Source organism: Lepidochelys kempii, chromosome 1 (genome assembly GCF_965140285.1).
Source record: "Lepidochelys kempii isolate rLepKem1 chromosome 1, rLepKem1.hap1, whole genome shotgun sequence".
NCBI lineage: Eukaryota > Metazoa > Chordata > Testudines > Cheloniidae > Lepidochelys > Lepidochelys kempii.
The window spans coordinates 305,413,029-305,439,451 of record NC_136380.1 but is presented as its reverse complement, the minus strand read 5'-3'; the positions used below and the strand labels follow the sequence as shown (position 1 = coordinate 305,439,451).

General features: G+C 40.2%; 1 protein-coding gene across 3 annotated transcripts in view; it reads left to right on the top strand.

Moving 5' to 3' along the window:
* Nucleotides 1-26,423, top strand: part of TFEC (transcription factor EC) — a 125,273-nt gene that overhangs the window by 80,832 nt on the left and 18,018 nt on the right. Inside the window, exons 3-6 of one of the 3 annotated variants that reach the window (XM_073331607.1) lie at nt 1,292-1,387; nt 21,397-21,511; nt 22,423-22,476; nt 25,449-25,524. In XM_073331607.1, the coding sequence (XP_073187708.1) occupies nt 1,292-1,387; nt 21,397-21,511; nt 22,423-22,476; nt 25,449-25,524 (341 nt within the window). Of the gene's footprint in view, nt 1-1,291; nt 1,388-8,699; nt 8,769-21,396; nt 21,512-22,419; nt 22,477-25,448; nt 25,525-26,423 lie in introns of those variants that run through there. The other 2 variants (XM_073331602.1, XM_073331616.1) reach the window with 2 other exon arrangements.

Below are 26,423 nucleotides of genomic sequence, written 5' to 3'. Positions count from 1 at the left end.
GTACTTCAGTCGATTTCAAGAGATGTTGCAAACTAGCAAAAGGAGAATTCATCCAATGGCATAAGAAAGGGAGCAGCTTTATCCCATGATGGGATTTAAATAGAACAAAAAAGACTCATGAATACGCTGTTACCACAGGGTGAAATCCTTTCCATCTACATATGCCCTGAGTAGTTGAGTTCTATGTCAGTGGAGTGTGAAAGGGCTGGGGAAGTGGAATACAGTACCCCAGTGTAGGGCCAATAGGCATGGGTGGGGGGCGGGGAGCTGCAGAATAGTTACCCTCTCCCTGGGGATGCTATTGGCTGCAGTAGTGACTGCAGTCTCTCAGTGCCAGTTGCATGGAGCCCCAGATCCGCATAAATATCCCTGGATTGCTCCATTTGTGGCCTTTGATGGTAGTTGACATGTGGGAGCATGGAGTGTGCAGGCACCTCCACACAGCTGCTCCACCCACAGTTCCCCTACCAGCTCTGCTTGTACAAACCCACATGACACAAGTGAATCTTACCTATAGGCAACAGAATTAGCAACAGTGTTTGACTATGAGGCCTTCTGCAGGGCTGCTTTGTTAAGAAAACAAGGTATTTGTGTACCAATCCAGATTGTTACTCAAAACTCAAACGGAACCCAAACTGAACCTATATTGAGGTTTCAAAAAGTATTTAACTGTTTTTTCTGTTTAATTATTTATCAGTGTCACACGTTTCTGCAGTTCCTGATTCTGGCTAGGACCAGACAGGCTGTTTTGGATATGTGTCCAATCTTTGGAATGAATATCCAAACTGAGGTACCATGAATTTCTGTGCTTCAACACACAACACATTACTCAACCTGCTGAATTTTGGCAGCAGCATTATATGCTGCAGCATGAGTGACCAGGATTCTTGAACAACCACAGATTCCTGGCAGCCTTCCTGGACCAGTAGATAAATGTGTTACGGATGTGACACACTTGAGAGGGGTTGGGATTGATGGTTACTAGTTACCCACAACCCTTCTATCATCTGATCTTGGTGTGACAAGGTGGTAGGCTCAGAAAGGGGGAATGGGTAGAGGGCTGTTGTTATTCAGGGAAAAAAGTAACGTAGTGAACCACAATCACTTTTACTTTACTCATGGGAACTAATATATATGAAAATCTTGCACAGATAGGAAAGTTTATATGAGGCTTAAGAATTTGATCTTTGTTTTTAATTCACTTTTGTTGATTGCAGTTTATTTTCTCTTTAGTTTCATATTATCAAAAATATGGGTCATCATTAATAGTTTAAAACTATTATTTTCTTAGATGGAGGAGGTTATTGATGACATCATCAATATGGAATCAAGTTTTAATGACGAAGGGATAGGTTGCTCCGAAGCTACGCTACTAATGCAAAGAACTGTAAGTATTTTATGGACTTTCATCCTGCTATTAGTAATATAGATTTGTGATATAGAATTGAATTGTAAAATATAGTTTGACAGAATAAGCAGTATTTTCAAGTGGTGAAGTTTCCTCCCCATTGTCCTGAGTTATTTGTCTTTGTGCCAGGAAATGCCATAGGGGTTGAGGGAATCCACAGCCCCAGGATGTGGCCAGGATAAAGATAGAGGGTTCCAGCACAGTTCCTCTATTGCTATTATTGCAGACTCTGGGATGGAATAGTAGCTTCAGCTCCTCAATACCCCTGTGCAGGGGTTTTATGACTAAATAGATCCATGAAAGCCAGTATAAAGTCTCCCTCCCCCAATAGCATGCAAGAAGTTCAAAGATTCCCCAGTGTTGCGGCAACTACTCCTACATGCTACTCTGAAGGGAAAGATGGTGGGGTGAGCTCTATTTGTTGCAGAGACCCTTGGGTTTACCTCTAACATTGGTAAACAGCACCCATTTGAAATAATTATAAGCATTGAGGTGAGAATATGAAAAATACCAATTGAATAATAATATTAAAGCAATAGACTCAATTTTTAAAAAATGTGATGAGCAGTCTGTTTACATTGTCAAATATGTTACAAGTTTGAGGAAGGAGAGTGGACAAAATTTGGGTTGTAAATAAAATAGAGCATTACGTATTTGGGGAAATAATTTGAGTGCTCAAACTTTACTTAAGATGTCATCTGTTTTCTCCTCTCAGCCCCGACTCATGTTGTGATCCTTATTTCCAGACTTCACCCTCAAAGTGATAGTGCCCAGATTGGCAATTAGAACTTGGAGTGTTCAAACATCTCTATGCCAGTTTCAGAGTTCAAATTATTATTTTTATAGCACGTTGTAAATATGCAGAACACTTTACAGATGGTCCTTGATGAACAGAGTTAATACTCTCAGATCAGTCTGATGCACGGGAAGAGCCTTAACTGTTGCAAGATGGTATGGAGGGATGGTCAGTCAGAGTGAAAAGACTCCATGAAAAGTGGGTTTTCAAGCAGGACTGGAATCCTTCTTTAAAACTGAAGATTTTTCATTAACTAAATATGCTAATTCCAGCCTCATTAATGTTTAGCTTCAGGCATGAAGTATACACACTCTGTGTATTGTCTATGGCTACTCTCTTCTTGCAGGTGCAAGTCAGCATTTTGGTTTTAATCTGTCAAACACTATGGACCTGAGTTTTCTCTTATTTACACTGTTTTGACTGCAACTCCACAGGGCCAAACAGTGCCATTTACCGGCTGGCTTCTGTTGGAGAAGATGCTGGGAGGCCAGAGAGATACAACCTCTTTCTGAACAGCCAGGTGTGTGTCCTTTAGGATGGTACAGTCTGCTCCCCATGAAGCACCTGGCCTGCTCCAGGGGTCAAAGTGGAGAGAGGGCAGGCCATGGCTCTGCCTCCTTCCTGCTCCCTTTGGGTGGTTAGATGACAGAATCATAGACTATCAGGGTTGGAAGGAACCTCAGGAGGTCATCTAGTCCAACCCCCTGCTCAAAGCAGGACCAATCCCCAATTTTTGCCCCAGATCCCTAAATGGCCCCCTCAAGGATTGAACTCACAACCCTGGGTTGGCAGGCCAATGCTCAAACCACTGAGCTATCTCTCCCCCCAGTTCTTGAGTTCTTCAGATACACTGTTGTCTAGCATCACATAAAGTAGAGGAATATATTATTTTCCTGAGTTAAAACATCTCTATATATTTGGTCATGTTATAAAAAGATGTTCCAGGGACAAGGAGGAGGGAGCAGCCAGAATTAAAATCTTAGGATTTTCAGTTTCCCAGAAGAGGCAGGTATCTCCCACACTAGCTATCATCTTTGTGCCCGCAAGCAGAAGGATTTCAGTTGTATCCCAGTTCCTTGCACAGTGACACAAAGAGCAGTTAGGGAGAATTCTTGTGCCTTCCCCTGTGCTTCTGCACAAGGGCCTGACGTAACTCTTACACTGTTGTCAGATGGATCAGAATCAGGCCCTAGGTGATTATGGCTCACTTAGTGGTCTTCCCTCTCCTTATACTCCACTGTGGCAGCTGAGATCTACAGAAGCATTAGAGACACACTTTAAATTTGTGCTTCTGTCATTGTCTATGGTTTGTTCCTCAGTTCTGAAACACATTCCCTCTTACGCTCTGCTAGAACTCAGCTTGTTAGGTTTCCACATACCATGTAAAGCTCACCTTTTCAGTGAACTTTGGCTTCACAGGGTCTAATCCATAGACCGTTTTCTTTCCTAATCTTAGTGGGTGGTTGATGTGGTTGGGGAATTTGTATTGCTGTCCATTGTGTGTAGTTCTAAACTGATGTTTGTTTTAGTTGGATGCATTCATGTGTGACTTAAATGTTCACATTAAAGGCTATGGGACTACTTATGTGAATAATTGATCAGAGGTTCATAATCTGCCCCTTAATTAATGAATTATAGTTGTGGTATTAGTAGGGTCAGAAAAGTGAAAACAGGAACATACTCCTTCCATCCTGTAGGTGCTCATTGCAGCTCCACCTATGCTAAAGCAGCTGGTCATCTGGCTTTTACTGAAATTTGGTCTAAATTTCCTTATATCAGAAAACCATCTATCCCTGGGCCCCTGATTTAAGAACTACTCAGAGTGGAGAATGCACTAGCTCTATTTCTTCTGCACTTAAGTTTCTACTTTAGATCAGGGGTATCTTTTATCACCAACTTTTAAAATCACTTATGCAAAGAAAGATAAGGGGACAGAGAATGTTTAATCTAGCTGCCTCAATACTTATGCAAGTATTTGTAGACCCCAGTTCTGTCTCCGACCATGAAACATTGGTTTCAAATAAAGCATATCTATTACCGTCATGTATTGCTCAAAGGAGATGTAAGACTAGCATTGTTTCAGCAGTACTACAGCAATGAAAGAATAACAAACCCAAAACACCATTTTGCTGATATAATCTAGAACTTTAGTTAGAAAAACAAAATTAAAAGTAAAACAGAATATGATCGAGACTCGTTTTTCCATAATCATGAGGATCCAATACGATGACACCTCTTATTTTGACTGTTGTTAGTGTCAGCAACACCACCATCAGCAATTCTGGGCCCCAGGGCAGAACTGTCAATGGGCCCCCAAGAAAGGGTCGCTGGGGTGGGGAGTCACTGCCACTGCGTATCATGGAGGGCGGGCTGGAGACAGGCCCCACGCTGCTGCTGGCCTGGTGTGGCATCAGCCCATGGGCGCGGAGCTGGACCACGTGCAGCGGCTGGTGCACGCGCACGCAAGCTGTGCCCATGTGGACACGGTCCACCTGACATTTGGGCGATGTTGCGCCTGCACTGGCTGGTGCCCAGCGAGCTGCTGCTGGCTGTGCTCTTCCGGCACAGCCAGGCTTCCACATGCCTGCTCGGCTGCCTTCGCCTCCTGCAGTACCACCCTGCACGCGCCTAGCAGCCCTGCAACTCGCATGGGCGATTTAAAAGGGCCCGGGGCTCCCGGGACTTTTAAATCACCCAGGCCCCTGGAAAATTGTCCCCTTTGCTCCCGTCGTCAGTGGCCTGAGTGTCAACTCTAGAAAGTAACATAGCGTCCTTGAGCTTTGAACACTGAGGACTGATGCGTTGAATGCAACATGTATATTAAGACAATCGGCCGACTGCAACTGTAGTAATTATTACTTAGCTGCCACCTGTAATGAAAGAAAGGTTAAATTAACTACAATGTAACCCCAGAGTTATGAACACCTGGGAATGGAGGTTGTTCATAACTCTGAACAAAATATTATGGCTGTTTTTTCAAATGTTTACAACTGAACATTGACTTAATACAGCTTTGAAACTTTACTATGCAGAAGAAAAATACTGCTTTTAACCATCTTAATTTAAATGAAAGACATACAGAAACAGTTTCCTTACCTTGTCAAATCTTTTTTTCTAAACTTTCCCTTTATTTTTTAGTAGTTTAGATTTAACACAGTACTGATCTGTATAGTATTTGCTTCTCTCTCTCTCTCTCTCTTTTTTTTTTTTTTTTTTTGGTCTCTGCCACTTGCTTCCAAATGAGGTGTGTGGTTGACTGGTCAGTTCATAACTCTGGTGTTCATAACTCTGAGGTTCTGTTGTAGGTACAAGTACTGCTATAGCTGGAGATGGTCACAGATGCCAAAAAGCTACCAGCTCTCCATCTTCACCAAACTTGCACTTTAACACAAAACCTTAACAGCAACCTCAGCATGGCTGAAGTGTATTAACTTTCCAAAGACTTGGAATGTGTGACTGTCACTGTTGATATAAAGTATATGACCTCGCCATTAAGATTTTGCATCAAAGTGCAAGTTTAATGAAGTTGGGGAACACATTGCTTTTGGAATCTGTTGGAGATGGAAGTGAAAGCCTTATGGAGCCTGTTATAGACAGTGTAGCAGGAAATGTGAAAATGTCAAGGAATGCAAGAGACTTTTTATTTCCAGGCTTTTCAGGTTTTGGATCAACTGAGGTGTCGTGGTGCAATCCTAGCTATCACTAACCATAGCTTTTGTTTGTGTTACTATATATATATATATGCTTCCAAGACTCATGGGAACACTATACTGGTAGTTTGCCAAGAACAGTGGCCTCTATGAAAAGATTATTTGCCAATAGTTATTGTACAGGGGTATCTGAAATACCACAAATACTAATACTTTAAGAAATAACTGCAGTATTTTAGATAATCGCAGTGTATCAACTACTGATGAGCACTGACTTTTTTTAATGGCTTCTACTTCACATGATTTTCACCAAACCTTACATCATAAGAATTAGAAAATTGTTAGAATCCTGCCATCTGGATTCTTATCTAAAACCAACCATTCTGCAAGGACCTGAGCTCCACCCATAAAGTGCTAAGTTGGGCTGGCTGGGAAACAAGAATTCTAACTTGAAAAAAATAGAGGTTTTGAAATTTTTAATTTCAATACAGAGCAAAAATGAAACCTAGACCTTTTGAATGTCTTCATGAAAAAGCACAGAGACCCACCAAAGAACAACCAATATTCTGGTGATTAGGACACTGCATTCACTTAGGAAATGCAGGTTCAAGTCTCTACTCTGCATCAGGCCAGCGAGGAACTTGAACCCAAATTTCTGATATCCTAGCTGAGTGATTTAACCACTAGGCTATGGGGTCAGTCTCTTTTTCTTTCTGTCTAGCCCAGTGAATATTTAATTATTCATGCAGTATGAATTAGCTTCACCAGAAGAACTTGAGAAAGAGAAAGAATGACTTTTTAGTTGGAAAAAAGTGTCAATTTTTTTGACCACCTCTAGTGCTGAGAAAGCCAACAAAAAAAGCCTTTGAATATTCCTTCACAATTTTTAATGGTTTTACTTTGTATCCATTTCTTCTATGTATATTCTAGTCAATTAGTTTGCTAGCAGTAATATTTCCTGAGAACAGTGAATTATAAGCAAATACTGGAGAATACTGGTGAAAAGCACATTTTGAATTAGTAACTATAAGTACTTGCACCAGAAACATGGAATTATGCTCATTCATTTAAGAAATAGAAACAAACCATGTGACCTAGGCAAATTTAATCTTGTTCACAGGTTACTGAAAAAAACCTCGTCTCATAAAATCTACGAGAAGTATTTGCCCAAAATATTCATGAATAAAAAAGAGGTTTAATACATCAAACATTGTGAGTTATTCTATCCGTTCTACAGTTATACCACAAGACTCATGGCCAAAAATCTCTATAGGGGTTTAAGGGTTTATCTGCCCTCTCCAAGATCTTCAGCCTCAACTGTGAGTCCTTTACACTTAAACTTTTTCTAGGGCTTCCAAGTGAGCCCGGTCCACTTCTTGGGGAACCTGGGCCCACCCACTACACCAGGAACCCAATAAACAACAACCAGAAACTTCTCAATTCAACTTGTTGCTGCTACTTCCCTAGGCCTCTTTATCTTCATCCTTATAAGAGGGCCAAAGTTATCAGATCCCTCTCTCCCTGTGCAAACCCAGCTACACAAATGCAGCCAGCAATAAACCTTGGCTAATCCTCATGCTCCTATAACCAGAGAGAAGCATGCTTCTTTAATCCTCTGGTGTCAGCCAGGGACTGGCCTACTAGGGCCCAGCATCTCCTTTTATCTGAGCTTGCTGGGCTCTGATTGGGCTCTGATTGGATGTTGGTAGCCCTAGAAGGACCGGGCCTTTGTAGTTTCCAAGATGGCTGTTTCAGTGAGGTCCCTCTAGGTAGGCCTGGAGAACTTACTTTTTGTGCACCTTTTTTTTCCTGTATTGCTGCTTTCTTGGATGGGATGTATTGGGACTGCCGTGTTTTCTGTAGGGAGCTGCAAAGGCTAGGTACACCCTTTCACAAGGGGATAATACACAAGTGCAGAAAAGAACAACAGAACCCACAAAAGCGAGCTAGCGTGTTACAAGGGAATAACCCATTAGACAGCCTGTAAGAGAGGAAAGGACATAGATGAGCCTTGTAGCCCTTACAGGGAAACAATTGATTAAGCAATTGTCAGTTGCCTAGTGGCTCAATCCAGGCTAGTCCTTGTGATGTTGATAACCTGCAAAGCAAAAGGAATGTTCTGTAGGGAATAATCTTACCCTGACCAAGGTTTGGACTAGATGACCTAATAGGTCTTTATTCATCTGTAATTTTTATGATTATGTTAACAGCAGTGGATAAAAAGCTCTCATTAAATCACTCTGAACCATGATGAATGCACAATTCTATCTATCTGCAAAATCCCATTGCTGTCACAAGGTCTTTGAGGTCACAATTGCTCATCATGGCATTAATAATTTGTATTCATATTCATTATTTGTCAAATACTGGTGGTTACAATTTGGTAATTGAATGGATTACAAAAAAATTACTGTCTGTCCCATTGCTAGAAACCACACAGAAAAAATATCAGGATATTTCTCTAAATACTTTATTGAATAACTACTGTGATCATTCAGGCAGGAATCCTTTGCGTTAAAGGGTGCACAAAATAATGCTGGACTAGGCAGCCCAGTGCTGCATATTGTATGGGTAGTTTTCAGTCAGTAAGCACTGATGTCATTTGGCAATTTTCATAAACTGTTAGGGTTCAAAACCATTCTAGAGAAAGGTACAGAGTAAATATTAACAACCCTCTTTGCTTACTGTGGGTAACTTGAAAAACGTGCATAACGTCAATGTGAATGCTTTGTCAATCACATTCTACACCAGATTAGTCTGAAAGTCCAAGGAAGAATCAAAGTTCACCTAGGTACATAAGCTTCAGCATAGCTCTCCTAGATATTGTTTACAAGATTACTGAAAGAGAAAAATGAAGGAGAAAGACCAAACTATCGATATTGTGGAAATTATAGACTCTTCAAAAATAAAACTGGTGAGCAAATATTTTCTTTCTTCAATAATTTTGAGTTAAAAATATATAAAGCATGTGGATCATGAGATACTAATCTTAGAACAAACAAGATAAAGTACTGGGTTAGAAACTGTCTAATATGTATAGAACCAATAATGCAGTTTGTTAATTTAGATTGTTGCAGTAAACAGTTCTGAGGCAATCTTTGTGGAGACATTTCTTGATATCAGAGAGGACATTCTCTTGTGTTTGTAACTGAGCTGTCAAAACAAATGCTTAGTACCAGTTTTTCATGAGTTATACCAGTATGAAGCAGGACTCTGTGGGTGAAACTCATTCATGGTGTGGAAGACTGGTATACAGCTCTCTGTCGGAGTTAATCCCTTCATAAGGGCTGCATGCGGGTTACTTTGAGGGAGTGGCAAAGCAAGGAAGCTTATGTATCCAGCCTGCCACAGAATAGGTTTTTGTAACAGCTTTACAGAGGCCAGTACAAAAACTAAAATAGGTGTGGTCCAGACGAGGGGCCACAGGTCCACCTCACGGTAGTCAGGTATCACTTCATTAGTTTGCTTTGAATTCACATTCTTAGGTTATCTTTGCACCCAGAAGGGCCAGGAACATTTTTAAAAAGGAATTAAATGTATAGCCCAGCACACAACTCTACAGCAAGGAGTTGATTCCACACCAAATTCCATAGCTGTATGGGATACATGAGGCCCTGGTCTTATTTGCCCAAGCCTTTGGCTAGCCCAGTGGTTCCCAAACTTGTTCCGCCGCTTGTGCAGGGAAAGCCCCTGGTGGGCCGGGCTGGTTTACTTGCCACGTCTGCAGGTTCGGCCGATAGTGGCTGCCATTGGCTGCAGTTCGCTGCTCCAGGCCAATGGGAGCTGCTGGAAGCAGTGGCCAGTACTTCCCTTGGCCCGCGCTGCTTCCAGCAGCTTCCATTGGCCTGGAGCAGCGAACTGCAGCCACTGGCAGCCACGATCGGCTGAACCTGCGGACGTGGCAGGTAAACCAGCCCGGCCCGCCAGGGGCTTTCCCTGCACAAGCGGAGGAACAAGTTTGGGTACCACTGGGCTAGACCATGGACATTTATGTATATGGTCAGTAGTAACATTTCTTCTGGGCATATACTGTATGTGGGAATCTGAAACTAGTTCATTTTTCTCTTGTGAATAATGAACAAGCTTGCTGCTCATTATTCAAAGATAAAAATAGCCAGTTTTCATACATAATATATCTGAGCGTTAAGTACCAGGTCAAGCAGTGTACAATTATTAACCAGGTTAAAGATAAATGTAGAAGGTGCTGCAATTTGTGCTGGGTACAAGTACAGAGGTCTGAAACTTGGAGCACTTGCTAACTTGATGTTTTACATGGAAATAAAGAAAAAAGAAACAGGTATTGTTTTTATTAGTTAGCAATAAAGCAAGTTTATTTCCCAATATACAGTGATTGTCCTTTAAAAGTCAATATTTTTAATAAGTAATTATTTAAAGTTTAATTACTGGAGTACCTTTAACATCCAACTGCAAAAGGGATCCCTAGACCCTGGAAATACTCCTAGTAAGAGAGAGCTCTTGTGCCAGAGCACTGATAGTCTAAATAGACCAGCAGACAAAGGGTTGGGCAAAGGGAGTATTGTTATCTGTGATCTTACAGAGTAAGTGGAGAGAGAGAGAGAGAGGTTTACTGAGTTTCCCCAGGTGACACAGCAATTCTATGACAAAACCAGAAGTTGGACTCAGATCTTTAGAGTCCTGTTCCAGTCCTGAATCACTAGACTATATGTCCCATCTATATATCCCTTCCATTGTGTGAGCTGTTAGCACACACTAAGCCAGATACTGAGAGGTATTTCAGATATCCCAATTTCCCCCCTCTATTTAAAAATAGGATGTATTTCTGACATTTCAGATATTATTGTATAGTAAATGTATGAGCAACAATTTCATCAACAATTTCGTCACTTGATAGTTATGGATTAAAGTGCAGAAAAAAATCAATGCATGTTTTGAAATTCATATCCATACTTCAGAGTTTAAAGCCAGCTGAGTCACCTGGTTACACTGAACAAATGAGGTAAATGATAAGGAATTAAATACTTTGTTTTTACTTTTTGAATCTGAAGGAATAAAACAAATAACATTTTACATAATACATGAAATGGACAATCAAAATGGTTCTAACTTTAGACTTTCTTCCACATTAGGGATGCAAGTGACACCAGTGTAAAAGCGTTATTAAGGCCCTGTCTGTAGTTATAATTAGAAAGAATTAACAAGAGTCATTTTTAAGTAGAAAGGTGCTAACATACTTTTCCTGGATAAGGTAGACCGACAAGAATCATTTTACAAAATTGTGCTATAATTTAAGGTCCAATATTAACATGATTTAAGAGGTGTATAGACAGGGTGTAAATGTGAATGACAGATTGTCCTAACATTTAACATGCAAGCACTGCAATTTAGATGTCATCTGATGTATTAATTTCTATCAAGCAGAAATGGAAATTTACAATTACAGGTATTGTTATGATACTGTACACTCAAGAAGATGGACCAAACGAGTATAGCTATTAGAAATACATGTGTTTGTTGAAGGTATCTATTCTTAACATGTATGACTCCTCCTCAATGGATGGTGACATGAATTTCAAGGTCTAATGGATCAATGATGGCTGCTCACCATATGAGTGCCTCTTGCCAGCTAATTTTAGAATAAATCAGGGATTATTGATTTTGGTCTAGTCATGTGGGTGGAAAAACATCAGTGCAGATGATTAAAGTGGAATAGATATTATAAAGAAACTAAAACTCTATTTAGAGCTGGGCTTTACTGCATTCAGTAGGACTTTACAAAAGCAAGAAAATCTAGTTTATTTTGGAAAAGAAATTACCGTTTACTTTGTGTTTGTATAAGGCCTAGTAGAATCAGGCCCTGATCCTGACAGAAGACTTTGGATGCTACTGCAATGCAGCAAAAAAAAAAAAAGTAACCTGGAAAAATAGTAATGTGATCATGCAATTAAAGACTGTATCATAATTAAGGATACAATTCTGTCATGGAGGTCATGGATTCCGTGACTTTCTGGGATCACTGTGACTTCTTCTGAGGCAGGGCAGAAGCAGCATCCGGGGTAGGGTCAGCCCCCCTGCGGCTGGAGCAACAGCTGTCTGTCCCTGTTCCAGGAGCAGCGGTGGAACTGGAGCAGCACCTGGTGGCCAGCCCCAGGGCTGCTGGAGCTGAGGTCCCTGGGCCTGCTGGAGCTGTGGTCCCCAGAGCAGCAGTCTCTAGGGGTCAGCCCTGGGGCTGCCAGAGCAGCTGACTGGTGGGCTGACCGTTGGACCAGCAGCTCCTGGACCGAAGCAGTGGCTTGGGTTGGAGCAGCTGCCGGAAGTCAGCCCCCGACAGTGCTCTGACTTTTAGTCTCCCCCAACCCCCAGGGTATTTTTAATAAAAGTCAGGGGCAGGTTGCAGGCTTCTGTGAATTTTTGTTTATTGCCTGAGACCTGACCCTGACTTTTACTAAAAATACCCATGACAGAATCTTAACCTTAATCATAATACATATGTACAAGGGGGCCAAATTAAGGCAATCTTAATTCTTGGATTTCCTAAATTTTGGGTGCTTGATTTAGCAACCTTAATGTTCTTTTAACAAAGGGTTTTTTTGTGTGTGTAATATTGATATATTATATGTTTCATATATGTAGTCTCCACTAAAAAGACATCTACCAACAGTTACCATGCTGTGATATCTGGAATACCACAGTATTTCCCTACATGAGGAAATTAGTTTGCTTATCAGCATGATATTTTCCTTGGAAAAGGAACTATGGTATTTCAAATACTGAATTGTGGTAACTGCCAGCTCTTCAATAGCAACCACGAACTACATTTTTATAACATTCATGTCTGCAGCCATACTAATTCAAGCTGTAATCTCATTGGATGGCACAAATTCCTCAGGGTCAGGCATAGCTGCTGGAATTAGGAGTGCAGGGGGGTGCTGCGGCACCCCCAAGCTTGACGTGGTTTCCATTATATACAGAGTTTACAGTTTGGCTCAATTGCTCTCAGCACCCCCACTATAAAATTTGTCCCGCACCCTGGGGTCAGGCCTCTTCAGTAGTTGGATGAGAGAGCCTAGCAAAAGTCCTGGAGCTGCAGGACTTACTACTGGGGGCACTATGGACTTGATCTTGCAAAATGCTGCTGAGTCCTAGCCAGAGACTCACTCACAAAGTTAAAATTCAGCATGGGCTGAAGTGCTTTATTGGTCTAGGCTGGAATGCACTGTTCAGCACCTTGCAGGATTGAGCCCTACAGATGAGAACCACCATCTACAGATGAGATGTCAAACCAATATTCTGATACAGTCATTGAAGATCCAGTGACACTTTTGTTATTAAAAGCAAGAGCGTTAAGCCTGGTATCCTTGCCAAATTCTAATTTGGTTAATTACATTCTGCTTTCATTAATTCCCCTTGCAGTTTCAGTTGGATATAGTATGATTCACTTCCAGTAATACACTGTCACTGGGTGTGCCTGGTTAACATTTCCTGTGTTAACAGTTGCTATCTTTCTCCAACTGCTCTTTTTAAGTGGGTGAAATTATTATGTGTTTGTACGTGTATAGGACATACATGTCATCTACAAAGTACACACACAGACACAGAACTGAGAGCAAGCATGTATATTTTGTACAGTTAGGACATTTTTAAGTGCTTTGGATTCATCACATTTAATGGTGCTATATCACTGTAAGGTCACTTTCATACACATAATGTATAATTACATCATTGCAAAAGTATTTGTACTTTTTTGTAAGGTTACAAAAGTTTTTGTGAGGTTTAAATACAAAGTTTTGAGTATATTTGGTTCAAGCCATAATTGTGTATAAACTTTCAGTGCTACATCATATAACATCATGAAATCCTGTTGTGACATACAGGATCCTGTTGTGACATACAGGGTAATATATATGCAAGTGGCCTGATATAACGTGAATGACGCCTAATAATTTGTATAATATTTTGGGGTATAATTTTTGTCTTTTGTATTTAATTCCAAAATGCCCACATTTTGGGTCACGTTTGAACTAACTTCTGCAACATTTAACCAGGAAACAAAATTTCTCATCTCTCATTACAGCAAAAGTGACCACTCAAGGTTATAATGCAATTTCTATTTTAACCTCTAATTTGTTTGGTACTAGAATTTTCCATGCTTGGTATCATGCCAGAGGTGAATTTTTTTTATAGAGTTTCAGCAAAATCCTTTAAGAAATTGTGGAATTTTCATATGGGGGGAAAAAACCCAAAAGAGAAATGTGTATACATGTCAAAGGGGCATCAAATTTGTCTTGCTTTGTAGATCCTAATGTGATTTAAACAAGAATCCATATTTGAAGGAAAATAGTTCAGAAGTTTTAATATTAAGAAAACTGACAATTTATTTTTAAGATATGTACAGTAGGATTTTCTGAGGTTTTTGTTGTTGTTTTGCTTCGTCTATACCTTGTAGTATTGTGGACACATAGTTGCATTAAATTTTGCTATTTGTTTTTTCTGCTCTATATAAAGCAGCTTCAAACACTGTGAGGCCACTGTGCAATCTATATTTGTAAGGATGTTTAAAATCTCTAGTAGCCTATATATCCTGATGGAGGAAGCAGAACCCCTACTCTAGAGTACGAATGGAGGAAGGGAGCTCTGAACTCTGGAGTTCTACTCCAATCTTTGTTACTGACAGGCTTGATAATATTTTGTATTTATATAGCATTTACTGACATTATTTCATCCAGGCACTATAAAACCAGTATTTGACAAAAAATAATATATTTATACTCATTTTACAGATGGGGAAATTGGCACTCAGAGAGGTCAAACAACTTGCATATGGGCACACAGCAAGTGAGTGCCAGAACTAGGATTATAACCCAGCACTTTTGATGCTGAGGCATGCTCTTAACCCCCCTAGATAGTGGATGACAGTCTCTATTGCCTTGCAGCATGTATAGTCACTTATATCAGTGCAAAGTGGGTGTCAAATGTTATCACTCTGACTTAGTGTTTTACATCCATTTTGTGCTGAGGTAAATGTCTACATAAAGTGCAGGAAGAAAAGGAGGACTTGTGGCACCTTAGAGATTAACAAATTTATTTGAGCATAAGCTTTCGTGAGCTACAGCTCACTTCATTGGATGAAGCTCACGAAAGCTCACGCTCAAATAAATTGGTTAGTCTCTAAGCCAAAAGTCCTCCTTTTCTTTTTGTGGATACAGACTAACACGGCTGCTAGTCTGAAACCTCTCATAAAGTGCAGGGTAATTCAGAATCAAACCTAGTGTCTTCAAGCGAGATCACTTTGGGTATGTCTACACTGCAATTAAACACCCCTGGCTGGCCCGTGTCAGCTAACTCAGCCCAAGCCCTGTGAGTCCATGGGGCTGTTTCATTGTGGTGTAGATGTTCAAGCTTGGACTGCAGCCCAGGCTCTGTGACACCCTGGGGGAATGTCCTAGAGCTTAGGCTCCAAGGTCCCTGAATCACAGTATTGCTATCCGTATAAAAGGGATAATGGATAATAATATTTCCCCACCTACATCACAGGAACAACCACCTCATGTCTTTTTGCTTAATACAAAGCTGGCATTTAATCTACTGCCATTTTAGTTTGCTGACTTTGGGCATTGTGTGGAAACAACAATTCACTTCACGGCACTTCTATTTGATAGAACTGATCTGACTGCTTTTGTGGGTGCAGATTTGTCTGACTTTTCTTACAGAGTTTAGGATACTTTTGCTCCCTAAAATGCTTGAGGTTTTAGGGAAACTTTTACCTGTGACCTGTAAATTGGCTTCTAGCCCCACGTGGCTTATAAATTCAAGCAGGGAGTTATGGGATGAATTATAAATCAGGATTGTTAACATCTTTTGGGAGGTTAGGGTGCCATTATCTTACTGATGGTTAAGCCCTTGCTCAAGAAGCCACCTCTTCATACTGTTTTTTCTTCTCTCTATCTGAACATTTCAGTCCTGTTTGTTTGTTGTTGGGTTTTTTTTTTTTGCCTGAATATGGCAGAGTGTTTGGTCTAATGTTATTTATCCAATGATTTCCTAGCAAGGGACAAAGGACAGATGTCTATGCTGATTCTTTTAGGTCTATTCTCAGTCTTTGATACCATTGACCACAAGGTTTCATAGAATCACCTTGTTCTTCGGCTGGGAACATGGTAAGTTACATTCGGGTTCCACTAAAGTAAATAGAAATTTTGCCATTGACTTCAATGGGGACCAGATTTCAGTGGTCTCTCTCTCTCTTTAATGGCTTTGTTCTTATCTTTCCAAGTGGTTTTATACGGCGAATTGGGGCAAGGTGTTTCTCTACAAGGCTTCTTTTGGACACTCCTTTTTAACACCTACATGGAGCTTTTGGGGAGATGGGGAGATTATTTGGACTGCACCGCCATCAGTCTATGAATGACTTGCAGCTCTGTATTTTTTTCACTTTTTTTATCACATACAGATAGTGTGGTAGCTTTGCTTTCCCAGTGCCTCACTGAGAATGGAACGTAGAGGAGAGAAAAACTGTCTGAAGCTTAATCTCTATGAGACAAAGGTGATGTTAGTGGGTTGGGAAATGATTCTGGGCCTTTTATATCAGTTGTGGAGACTCAGGCCTGGTCTGTACTTCAGAATTAGGTTGATACAAGGTAGCTTATGTCAATCTAACTATGTACATGTCTACACTAAAATTTCACTCCCACCGATGTAATTCGCACACTGCACCAACGTAATAACTCGACCTCCATAAGAGGTGTAGAGTCAATGTAGTTAGGTCGATGCAGTGTCAGTGTAGACACTGTGTTGCTTACATCAACTGTTGCTGGCTTTCAGAAGCTGTTCCGTGAAACCCCACACTGACAGTTCAATCAGTGCATGCAGTCCTGGTGAGGACATAGCAAAGTGTAGACATGTACAAGTGATGTAATTTCTGCAGCAGCTGTATGTCGACATAAGTTAGGTCAACTTAATTTTGTAGTATAGACATGCCCTCAGGGAGTTTGTCCACCCTTTGTTGAGGTGATTGTCACTACAGAGGTACTTTTGAACCCCCATCTGCTCTTGGGCTGTCATGTGCAATTCATGGTTAATGCATCATTTTTCATCAGCATCTAGTTAGATGTCTGTGATCTTTTTTCTCAGAGTTGGACCTTGTCATTATAATTCATGCCTTTGTGATTAGATGGTGGATATTTGATTATATCTATATGACAGATATATAGATTATATTTATATGGCTTAACTCTTGAGATTTAGATGTGTTCTTCAATTTAACTCATCTGTTCATATCATCCATCCCATTCTTTATCATCTACACATTCTTATTTAATGGCACTGGTATCTGTGATGGGGCGGCATGCTGCACTCCTGCCTCTTCCATGAACACAGAGCACACCGAGACTGGTGATTAGGTACACCTCTGCCCAATTAGGCCTTCTCCATGGGAACCTAATTAGAATTAGTTTCTTCCTCTTTGCTCTTTTTCCTTTAATGGAGGTTCTACCAGGCATCTGCCCCTCCTTGCCCTCAGAGTCTTCATCTTGGATCCTATTACAGGGGCTACCCATTTTCCACCCACAAAAATCACATTTGGTGGGTGTGGCTCCGTCCCATAATTCTGTCTCTGTCTGAGGTCATCACATGAAGGGCAGCCTGTTGAGCTGTTCTCCCCCCCTTACACCTTCTTTGTTGGTGCGGGGGGGTCATTCTTGCTCTTGGGCCTCTGTTTCCATCTACTATTCTTGCCACGGTACATTTCTTGCAATATTTATCTGTGGACTGGCCCACCGGATCCAAGATGGCTGCTTTAACCACGTTATAGTCTCTTGCATGCTCATCACCAAGAGCTGTATATGCTGCCTGTGCTTCCTCAGTTAAATAGGCTGCTAGCCAGAAGGCCCACATTGTTCTGGCTCCCACTGCCACCTTTCAAAAGTAACCAAATGCATCAGGGTAATCTCCCTGTTCCATCCTACAGAGTCCTATCCCTAGGTTCTCTTTTCCATTGTAGGACTCAGCAATTTAAACTTTGCAGGAATTGTTGCTGAACCTGGATTTGCTCCCATATAAATTCCTGCTGGATTTTTTGCTGCTCTGCCTGCCAGGCAAGCAAGGACTATTTCTCTGTGTGGTGCGATTGTTGGAAGCCCTTCAGTGTCTTCTACAGCTCTCTTTGCTGCTCCATCAGCCATTGTGGTGTTCCCACATCGCCAAGACTGCCAAAACTCGACACCAGCTTCTCTGTCAGGTTTCCAGACCACACAGATACAGGCACAATCCCAGCCAAGCCTCCAGATCATGACAAAGCAGCATGGTGCACCCCTACCTCTTCCACGAACACACTACCCTGAGATCTTCTTGCTTGTAAACACCACTGCATTGTTTATTTAGAGTTTTAATCCCTCCACAAATACATAGCATTGTCTGCACACTTACACACTGTATCTCAACTTCCTGATCCAGTCTCCAAAAGTGGTGGGGGAGGTAGGTAAGGTGTTTCTACTCAGGGGATTCCCCCTGCATTTGGCAAGCTTTCCTAGCCTTCTGTTCCTCTCTTTCTCTTTTCCCCCTGAGCACTCCTTCTTGTGCCCTTTTTTACAGCTTCCCTGTCAGAGGGGCTAATTGGTTTATTGACTATTCCCAATCTGGCCTGGTAATCTGGTGCACCTCTTCTAATTAGGCCTTCTCCAGGAGAACCTAATCAGTACCAATGGTAACCAGAGTGCTGGCTCAGTACTAGCCTTCAGCACTCTGTTACATAACATTACAAATTATAATGTATTTACCATTACTACGATATTAATACCTAGTTTTGAATATGTATGTATAGGCGTATGAGAATTTTGCTGCAGTTATTTGAACAAATCACATTTGCTGGACTATTTGTATGTAAGAAAACTATTATTTTATTAATAGTTATTTTTTCCCTGTCATTTCACTAAAACAATAAGACTAAATCCCAATAAGGGCCTGATCCAAAGCCCATTGAAGTGAATAGTAACATTTCCATTAGGAAGATTTTGGATTAGGCTGTTGGAAATTACTGAGTTAATCTAGGTTTCAGAGTAACAGCCGTGTTAGTCTGTATTCGCAAAAAGAAAAGGAGTACTTGTGGCACCTTAGAGACTAACCAATTTATTTGAGCATGAGCTTTCGTGAGCTACAGCTCACTCACGAAAGCTCATGCTCAAATAAATTGGTTAGTCTCTAAGGTGCCACAAGTACTCCTTTTCTTTTTGAGTTAATCTAGTGTCAGGAGCCCAACTTCTGCATTAACTTACAGTAATGTAATCTCAAAGGAGTCCCTAAATATACACCTGGAGCTGATACAAAATCCACTGTCATAGTTCAGTTATAGTATGACTGCAACACAGATATTGCAAATTTAAAAATATAATAAATACTACAGTACTCTTTGTTTTACTGCTCAGGAATGAAATAAAGGTGCTTATGATGGGAATGTGCTTAGCTTTCAAATCCTACATATTAAACATAGTTTGTTCTTGAGTAATACTCAAGTGAATTCTGAACATTCTTTAAAATTTATTTGCACTGAGAGATGAAATATTTAAGCGGATTTTCAAAACTGACTTGGCTTGGTGATTTCTATCTGTGTTTAGGAGCGCTCCATGCTCTGAAGTATTAGTCTTCTGATAAAGTGCTTTGAAGTACATAGGTGGTGTTATTTGTATGTGTGCAACATGTGCAATGGTAGATTCATTCTACCACTGGCTACTAGGAGAATTTGCAGTGAACTGAACTCTCAAGTGGAAAATCTTTAAAATTAAAGAGATTTCTTCCCCCTAGAAGATAAATCTTCTTTGTAATTAGATACATAAAAGGACTCACGAAAGAATGTAGTAACACTAGCATGGGACAGATAAGCATTAAACAAATCTTTACCAAAGTACCTTAGTCCCAAGCAGCTTGCAATGAGGTACGTGCCCAACCTTAGGGAAGGTACAGAAATAGTTAATTAGGGGCTCAGGAATGTAAAGCAAGGGAGGCAAGGGAAATCTAGAGGAGACATCCTGAGGGGAAGAGGTAGAAGAACTGGAAGTGCTTTCCCAGCCCAATCCCATGGTCAGGATGCAAGAAAGAACTGGGACAATGAAGGTCTATACAGTTTAAAAGAGACTTTTTGTATCTTAAGGACAGTTTACTTTTCCCCCAACTAAAACAAACTGTCTTTGCTTTTTTCATCTATCTTTTTAAAATGTTTTGGACCAGACTGACAAAAGCCCCTAGCTTGTTGTACATTGGCCACAGTGGAGAAATGTTGTGCACAGAAGTTGTGTGTGCAATAAAATGGCAGAATACAATATTTGGCATCTTTTCTTCTGCTTTTCCCGGACTTATTTTCTGTTGGGCTGGCTTGAGTCACATTTGTATACAGCTGTTTTCACATGGACACACAACAGTGTTTAATTGTAAGTCTGGTGCGGGGATAGTGCGTGATGAAGGGTTGATTATATGGGATTGGAGTCTAAATTGCTCATTTCTAGATTTCCAGAACTGGGTTTTATTTTAAAAGGGTTTAGAATTATTCAAAGAAAGGTTGATATCTTGGGGTGCTAGCAGGAATCCATAGGAACACTCTTTCAACCTTCACTCCCTTTTAACAATTTTTTTGTTTTGTTTTCAAGTACCATATCGCATTTCACAAAGGAAGGAACAATACAATATTATGTACAGCCAGACATGGTAGAGCTGAATTAAGGCCAGTAGAGTTTCTGGTCTATCCTTGTAACTTTGCAAGATTTACACCAACAGCATGTTCTCCAGTGCTCTGTTCACTCCTCTTTTAAAAGCAATCGGGCCTTAACCTCTTTATATTGTTAAAACATAAACAATCCGAAATACTAATTCTGAGTTCAGTGGTGTGGTTAAGTACTCCCTGGGGACTAGGTAAAGACCAGCAAGGTTATTTTCCCTTTCAACTTAACTCATGTTTGAAGTGTAGCTGCAGTAATCTTGTTATTGGAAAATAGGCTACAGTATTATTTCAAAATCAGACACCAAGAGCCATATTCTGCCATCACTCAACATACAAAACTCACATTGTCCTCTATCAAAGTTCTGCATGTGGAACAATGGCAGGCTTTGACCCTTAACCTTTAATTTTATTTAATACAAGATGATGACAAATTCTCCTTTAAATGTATATATGCAGCTCACACTGAAGAACATGAGACATGAATACGCATTTGATAGAGAATTTTGCTCTTAGCAAAAAGAAAAGGAGTACTTGTGGCACCTTAGAGATTAACCAATTTATTTGAGCATAAGCTTTCGTGAGCTACAGCTCACTTCATCGGATGCATAAAAGTGCATTTTCCACTTTTATGCATCAGATGAAGTGAGCTGTAACTCACGAAAGCTTATGCTCAAATAAATTGGTTAATCTCTAAGGTGCCACAAGTACTCCTTTTCTTTTTGTGAATACAGACTAACACGGCTGCTACTCTGAAACCTGTCATTATGCTTACTCTTAGCATTTACTTATGCTTTTTACCTTTTAAGCTTGTAACATATTGTGATTCTTTTTTTCCTATTTTTTCCTTTGTTTCCTTAAGCTGTCCAGTAGCATTCTGGATATATACAACAGTGACCAAGGATTGTCACCTGCTAATATGGGTCTTACAAATGCTTCCTGCCCATCTACTCTACCACTAAAAAGGGAAATCACAGGTAATATAGCTCTGGGATTTTGGAATGTAATAATTTAAGAGGCAATGATGTTTGTTTTAAAAATTCAGTGAACCTTACCAATAAAATATATGTGAAATACAGAGTATTTTTTGCTTAAGAATTTGCAAAGTGCATGTTGTTTCCTTTAAGGAGTTGAGCAAAGAGCACGGGAAATGTTTACACTGGGTCCTCTACTTTAGCAACTCAGAAACAATGTGTACTCTGTCATTTTTATGAACATCATGCTTCTAATAAACCTAATTATTTTAGGAAACATAGAGGATTCTTCCACATTTTGGCTCCTAATCAATAGCATAAATAAATTATCGCCCATTAAATTTGTTCCAGGATTGAACAAATGGCTCTTTTAAAAGCTTACAATACGTCTATTCAAGGAGAATCTATATTAATGGATTAACAACTTTAAAAGTTACATTCAGTTAATCCAAAGAATGCTAACAACCATGTACGGTTTATTAGTGTCACTCAAAAGAAACAGTGAGTTTGTTCAATATGAATATCTTAGAAATCTGATTAACTATTGCATTATGGGATATACAAATCCAGATTCACATTAGTTTATTGTAAAGGTTGGGGGGCAGGGATTCCTCCCACCGTAAAGTACAGCAAATTGGAGAAAAAAGTACTAAATGTAATGTTCTTTCTTACCACTTCTAATTTTTTTAATTAAAATGCATGTTCAATAAAGTCTTAAGAAACCTGTCAGGTACACTGAAAAATGCAATACTGGTCAAAGGCACAGTCTTCTTTAGTAATGTGGGAATTGATAAAAATTCTAAAGTTGTTGCCTAAAAACTTTGCCTTAATGAAAAGGGGACACTGTAACAGGGAGAAAGTAGTAGAACTGTGACCCAAGGACTGTTTTAATAAATGTTACTTTCTGTCAGAAGCAGATACACGAGCAATGGCAAAGGAGAGACAAAAAAAGGACAACCACAACCTCAGTGAGTATATGTTCTTCTTCTATATCATTGTATGTTGTGTACAGAGAGAACAGAAATGGAGTGTGCCAGCTATCTGCTGTTGTCCAAGACTAACAGAAAGGATCTGTTTCTGGGGGGGGGGGGGGGGAGACAAAAAAGAACTGCATAAATACATTGCTTTCTTCCCAGAGATGATAAAATAATACTGTGCACTTATATAACATTTTTAACCTTTGACATACTTTACATATTTTCATGAATTAATTCTTACAGCATATACTTAGAAATAACTTATAATAAATTATATTTTTGCAGTGATTAAAGGTGGCAACCAAGACTGAGGCTCCATTTTTCTAGGTGCTGTAAAATTAAATAGCAAGAGATAGTCCCGGCCCCAAAGAACCTATAGTCCAAACAAAGACTGGCAAAGGGTGGGAGGAGACACAGAGATAAAGTGACTTGCCCAAGGTCACACAGTCAGCTGGTGGCAAAGCTGGAATGGAAGCATGGTCTGCCAACTCCCAGTATGATACACTGTCCACTAAACCATGCTGTCTCCCTTACTTCTGTGAATTACATATGTATTATTATCCCCATTTTACAGAATAGAAAACTGAGACCCAACTATTCAATGACTTCCCAATTCTGTGGTCAGAATCAGACTAGCATTAGATCTCAGGAGTTCTTATCTCTCCATCTGCTCAGATAACATTTGACGTAGGTTAAGCAGGATACTTTCTGGCATACTGGGAGTGTAGTATCATCCACCTACCCATGCAAGCTACTCTTCACTTGCTGTAGAATACTTTTTGCTCACTTAGCCTCCCCCCTCCAGAAGGTATCCTTGTTTCCACCCAGATTTTTGTGGATGGGGCCTTTTGGGGTTACAAACACACCCTGAAAATCTTTATGATGGTGGCTGTGGCATCCTTTTTGAAGCCCTGCAGCAGCCACTGCCTGTTTCACATGATTGGCCAGAAATGAAGAGTTCCTTCTGAAGGAGGAAAAGACACAGGTAGGAAACTCCAGGTGTTGCTGAGTTGTTTGGATTAATGAGAGGGAGGAAAGAGAGTAGCAAGCATACATTTGGGGTGCCAAATCTTGTCTTTGCTTAGGTTGCTCCCTCCGACTATTAGACCATAATCACCTCACGCAAATTAGTTAATTAGGCATCTCAGTGGGTGAGAAGAGTGCATTTAATTGTACACAATATTGGAGGCTAGGTTGAAGCCTAGCTATATGTCATGACTACAATATTCAGCCATGGGGCATGTTTCACATTGCTTTGGTTCTGTGTGTACACGTTAGCGCTCAGACTCTCTCTGGAGGCTAACCCGACTATCTGTTTGCTTGTATGTATTAAGACATTAAATAATAAAGGTTTTGCTGGAGTGATTTAAAAAATAACCCTTTAAGGTAAGCTCTTTTATGAGGATCATATTTTTTTAGAGATGGTCTGAAGAGGATTTGAACTACACCAGCATTCAAATACCAGGCACAATTAAAGTTCACATTTTGTAGTTATGATCCAAAATTTACAAGAACATCTGAAGAGGAACTGACAAAATAGGCCACATAAATTTCTGGAACCAAAATCATGGAGATAGGTTTGGATCTAAGAAATCAGCTTTAACCTATATGAAACTTTAAGAGTTTCAACTGGTTCCTATAGCTTTTAACTTTGTTTATTTTAAAAATAACCATTGAAGCTTGTTACGTGTTTCGTGCCACACCAGATCAACAGTCCCATCTTAGCCAGTGCCATAATGGAAGGTTTAGTGGTTGATAGCTTTATTCAGTGTTTTGTTTAGTTGTCTCAAAAATAAATTCTGTGTGTTCAGTTTGGCACCAAATGCTCTGTTTCCTTGTCCTTATAATATGGACACGCTGATGATATAACTGGTTTTCCTAGTAATGCACACTTCCATTGGCAACACATAGAAGGGAGAATATGGGTGAAATTTCATGGGTGAAATTATTAACCAGTTGACTAAACATCCTATTTTTGTCTGTCTCCTTATTGTTTCAAAAGAATTAATATGATGAGGGAGCGTAAGTTGCCTGATGCTTTGACCCACATATTTGTCTTAAGTGGCCAGATGCATTTTCAGTGACTTATCTCTTAGAAGGTGGCAGGCATTCCCAGAACCATACCATTGGCTTGTCTACATAGTGGGCTAAGGTGCTTTATGGGGGAGTGTTTTCTAAAGCTCACTAAGGTATTGCTCATTAATTGGCCCACCTAGACCGTGCTACTGCACTTTAATGTAGTGCTGTTTGAAACAATAGTACATTAAAGTGCACTAGGGTAACTTTAGTACTCACCACTACAGTGTCCATGGACCAATGAATGTGCAACACAGTGTGCTTTAGAAATCATACACCCATAGATTACAGTACCCCATTGGGTAGACACACCCTCATTGTGATCTTATAAGCAATATGAGCCCAATTCATTCCTAGGATTGTGGGCCCACAGTGGAGGCAAGCACACCAGCTACCGTGAAGACCAGAGATGTCCATTGCAGGCAGGAGAATGGATGTGGAGAGGGGACAATCACAGGCACCTAGTACATTTGATACTGGGGCTTCTATGGAACCCCAGCCATAGTAAATGGTGGCAACCTTAACACCATCTGCCCTGAAGTAATGGCCCTGCAGGGAGAGCTGCCCCTGTGGGTGGAGGGATATGAACTTGCTCCCTCCTGGACCACAGTGGTAAGTCAATTACATTAAAAATCAAAGCAAACCTACATTACTGAGACCCTGAGACAAGTAGGCAAAGGGATGCTGAGCGATATAGGTTTTGAATTTGACTCGGTAATTTATTATTTCTAAGCTAACTTCAGGATTAATTCTATCATTGTAAATCAGAATGTTTTGCACTGGTCCTTATTTTGGTCTGCCTGTTTTTAACTAATTAAAATGTTTCATTAGGCCTTTTCCAAAGAATGTTTCATAATGACCATAGTAAATTGTTCTTTTTTTAACAGTTGAAAGAAGAAGAAGGTATAATATTAATTACCGAATCAAGGAGCTTGGCACGCTTATTCCAAAGTCTAATGATCCGTGAGTTCAACAGTCATTTCTATAACAATGTCTGTAGTATAAATAAAGAGGGAAAGAAGCGATAAGATAACCATGAAAACGGTTAATGGGATACAGAGACTTTTGCTTCTAGGTCACTAGTTCAAATCCAGCCCAGCTGGTCAGATAGGTAGCAAAAATCATTAACCTCTGATGGCTGTAATGAAAAGAGTTGGTGGTCTTATCATTGCATTTCCTCAGAGAGAAGTCTCCACACCACAAAAACCACCATTACATCTGGGAATAATTGCTATGCCTGTTCGGAGTCTCACCAGAGAGGCCACGGGTAGCATGATAATGGGGAATGAGCTACCTTCTCATCCCTAGAGATGGTCCCTTTAATGGGACGAAGCAGCATGCGCACTGCTGCTACCTGCTGTTTAGATAAACAGAATACTTCAGTCTCTGAGGCTGTTGATTTGGCACCTTTCGTAAAAACCACATCCACTGAGAAAAGAAGCTGAAAGGCAAGGGAAATTCAGGTACTTTGAATTGATACAAAAATGGCTATAATTTTTATGCCAGTGTATAAATAAATGTGTGGTAACTCAAATTTTATGCTGCTACACCTTACTGCATTCTCTTAATGTTTATATTTCCATCATCCCTTTTAATTTATTTGTAAGAAAATAGTTTGTGTTGTCAACAGTTCTGTTTAATAGATTGTATCTAAAGATTAGCTTTTGGAAAGTCTTTGCAATCAGCGTGCCCTATTAAAAGAGTTGGCTTTAACTCTTGTAACATAGAAAACAGGGAGTCAATGACCTTCAATTTGCCAGCTTTCTCTGGTGCTAGCAAACTTTCAAAGCTCTGCAGTAAACAAAATGGGAGCGGGGGAAGACACGCCATAGTGAAGCCTATTGCAGGATGAGCAAGAACAA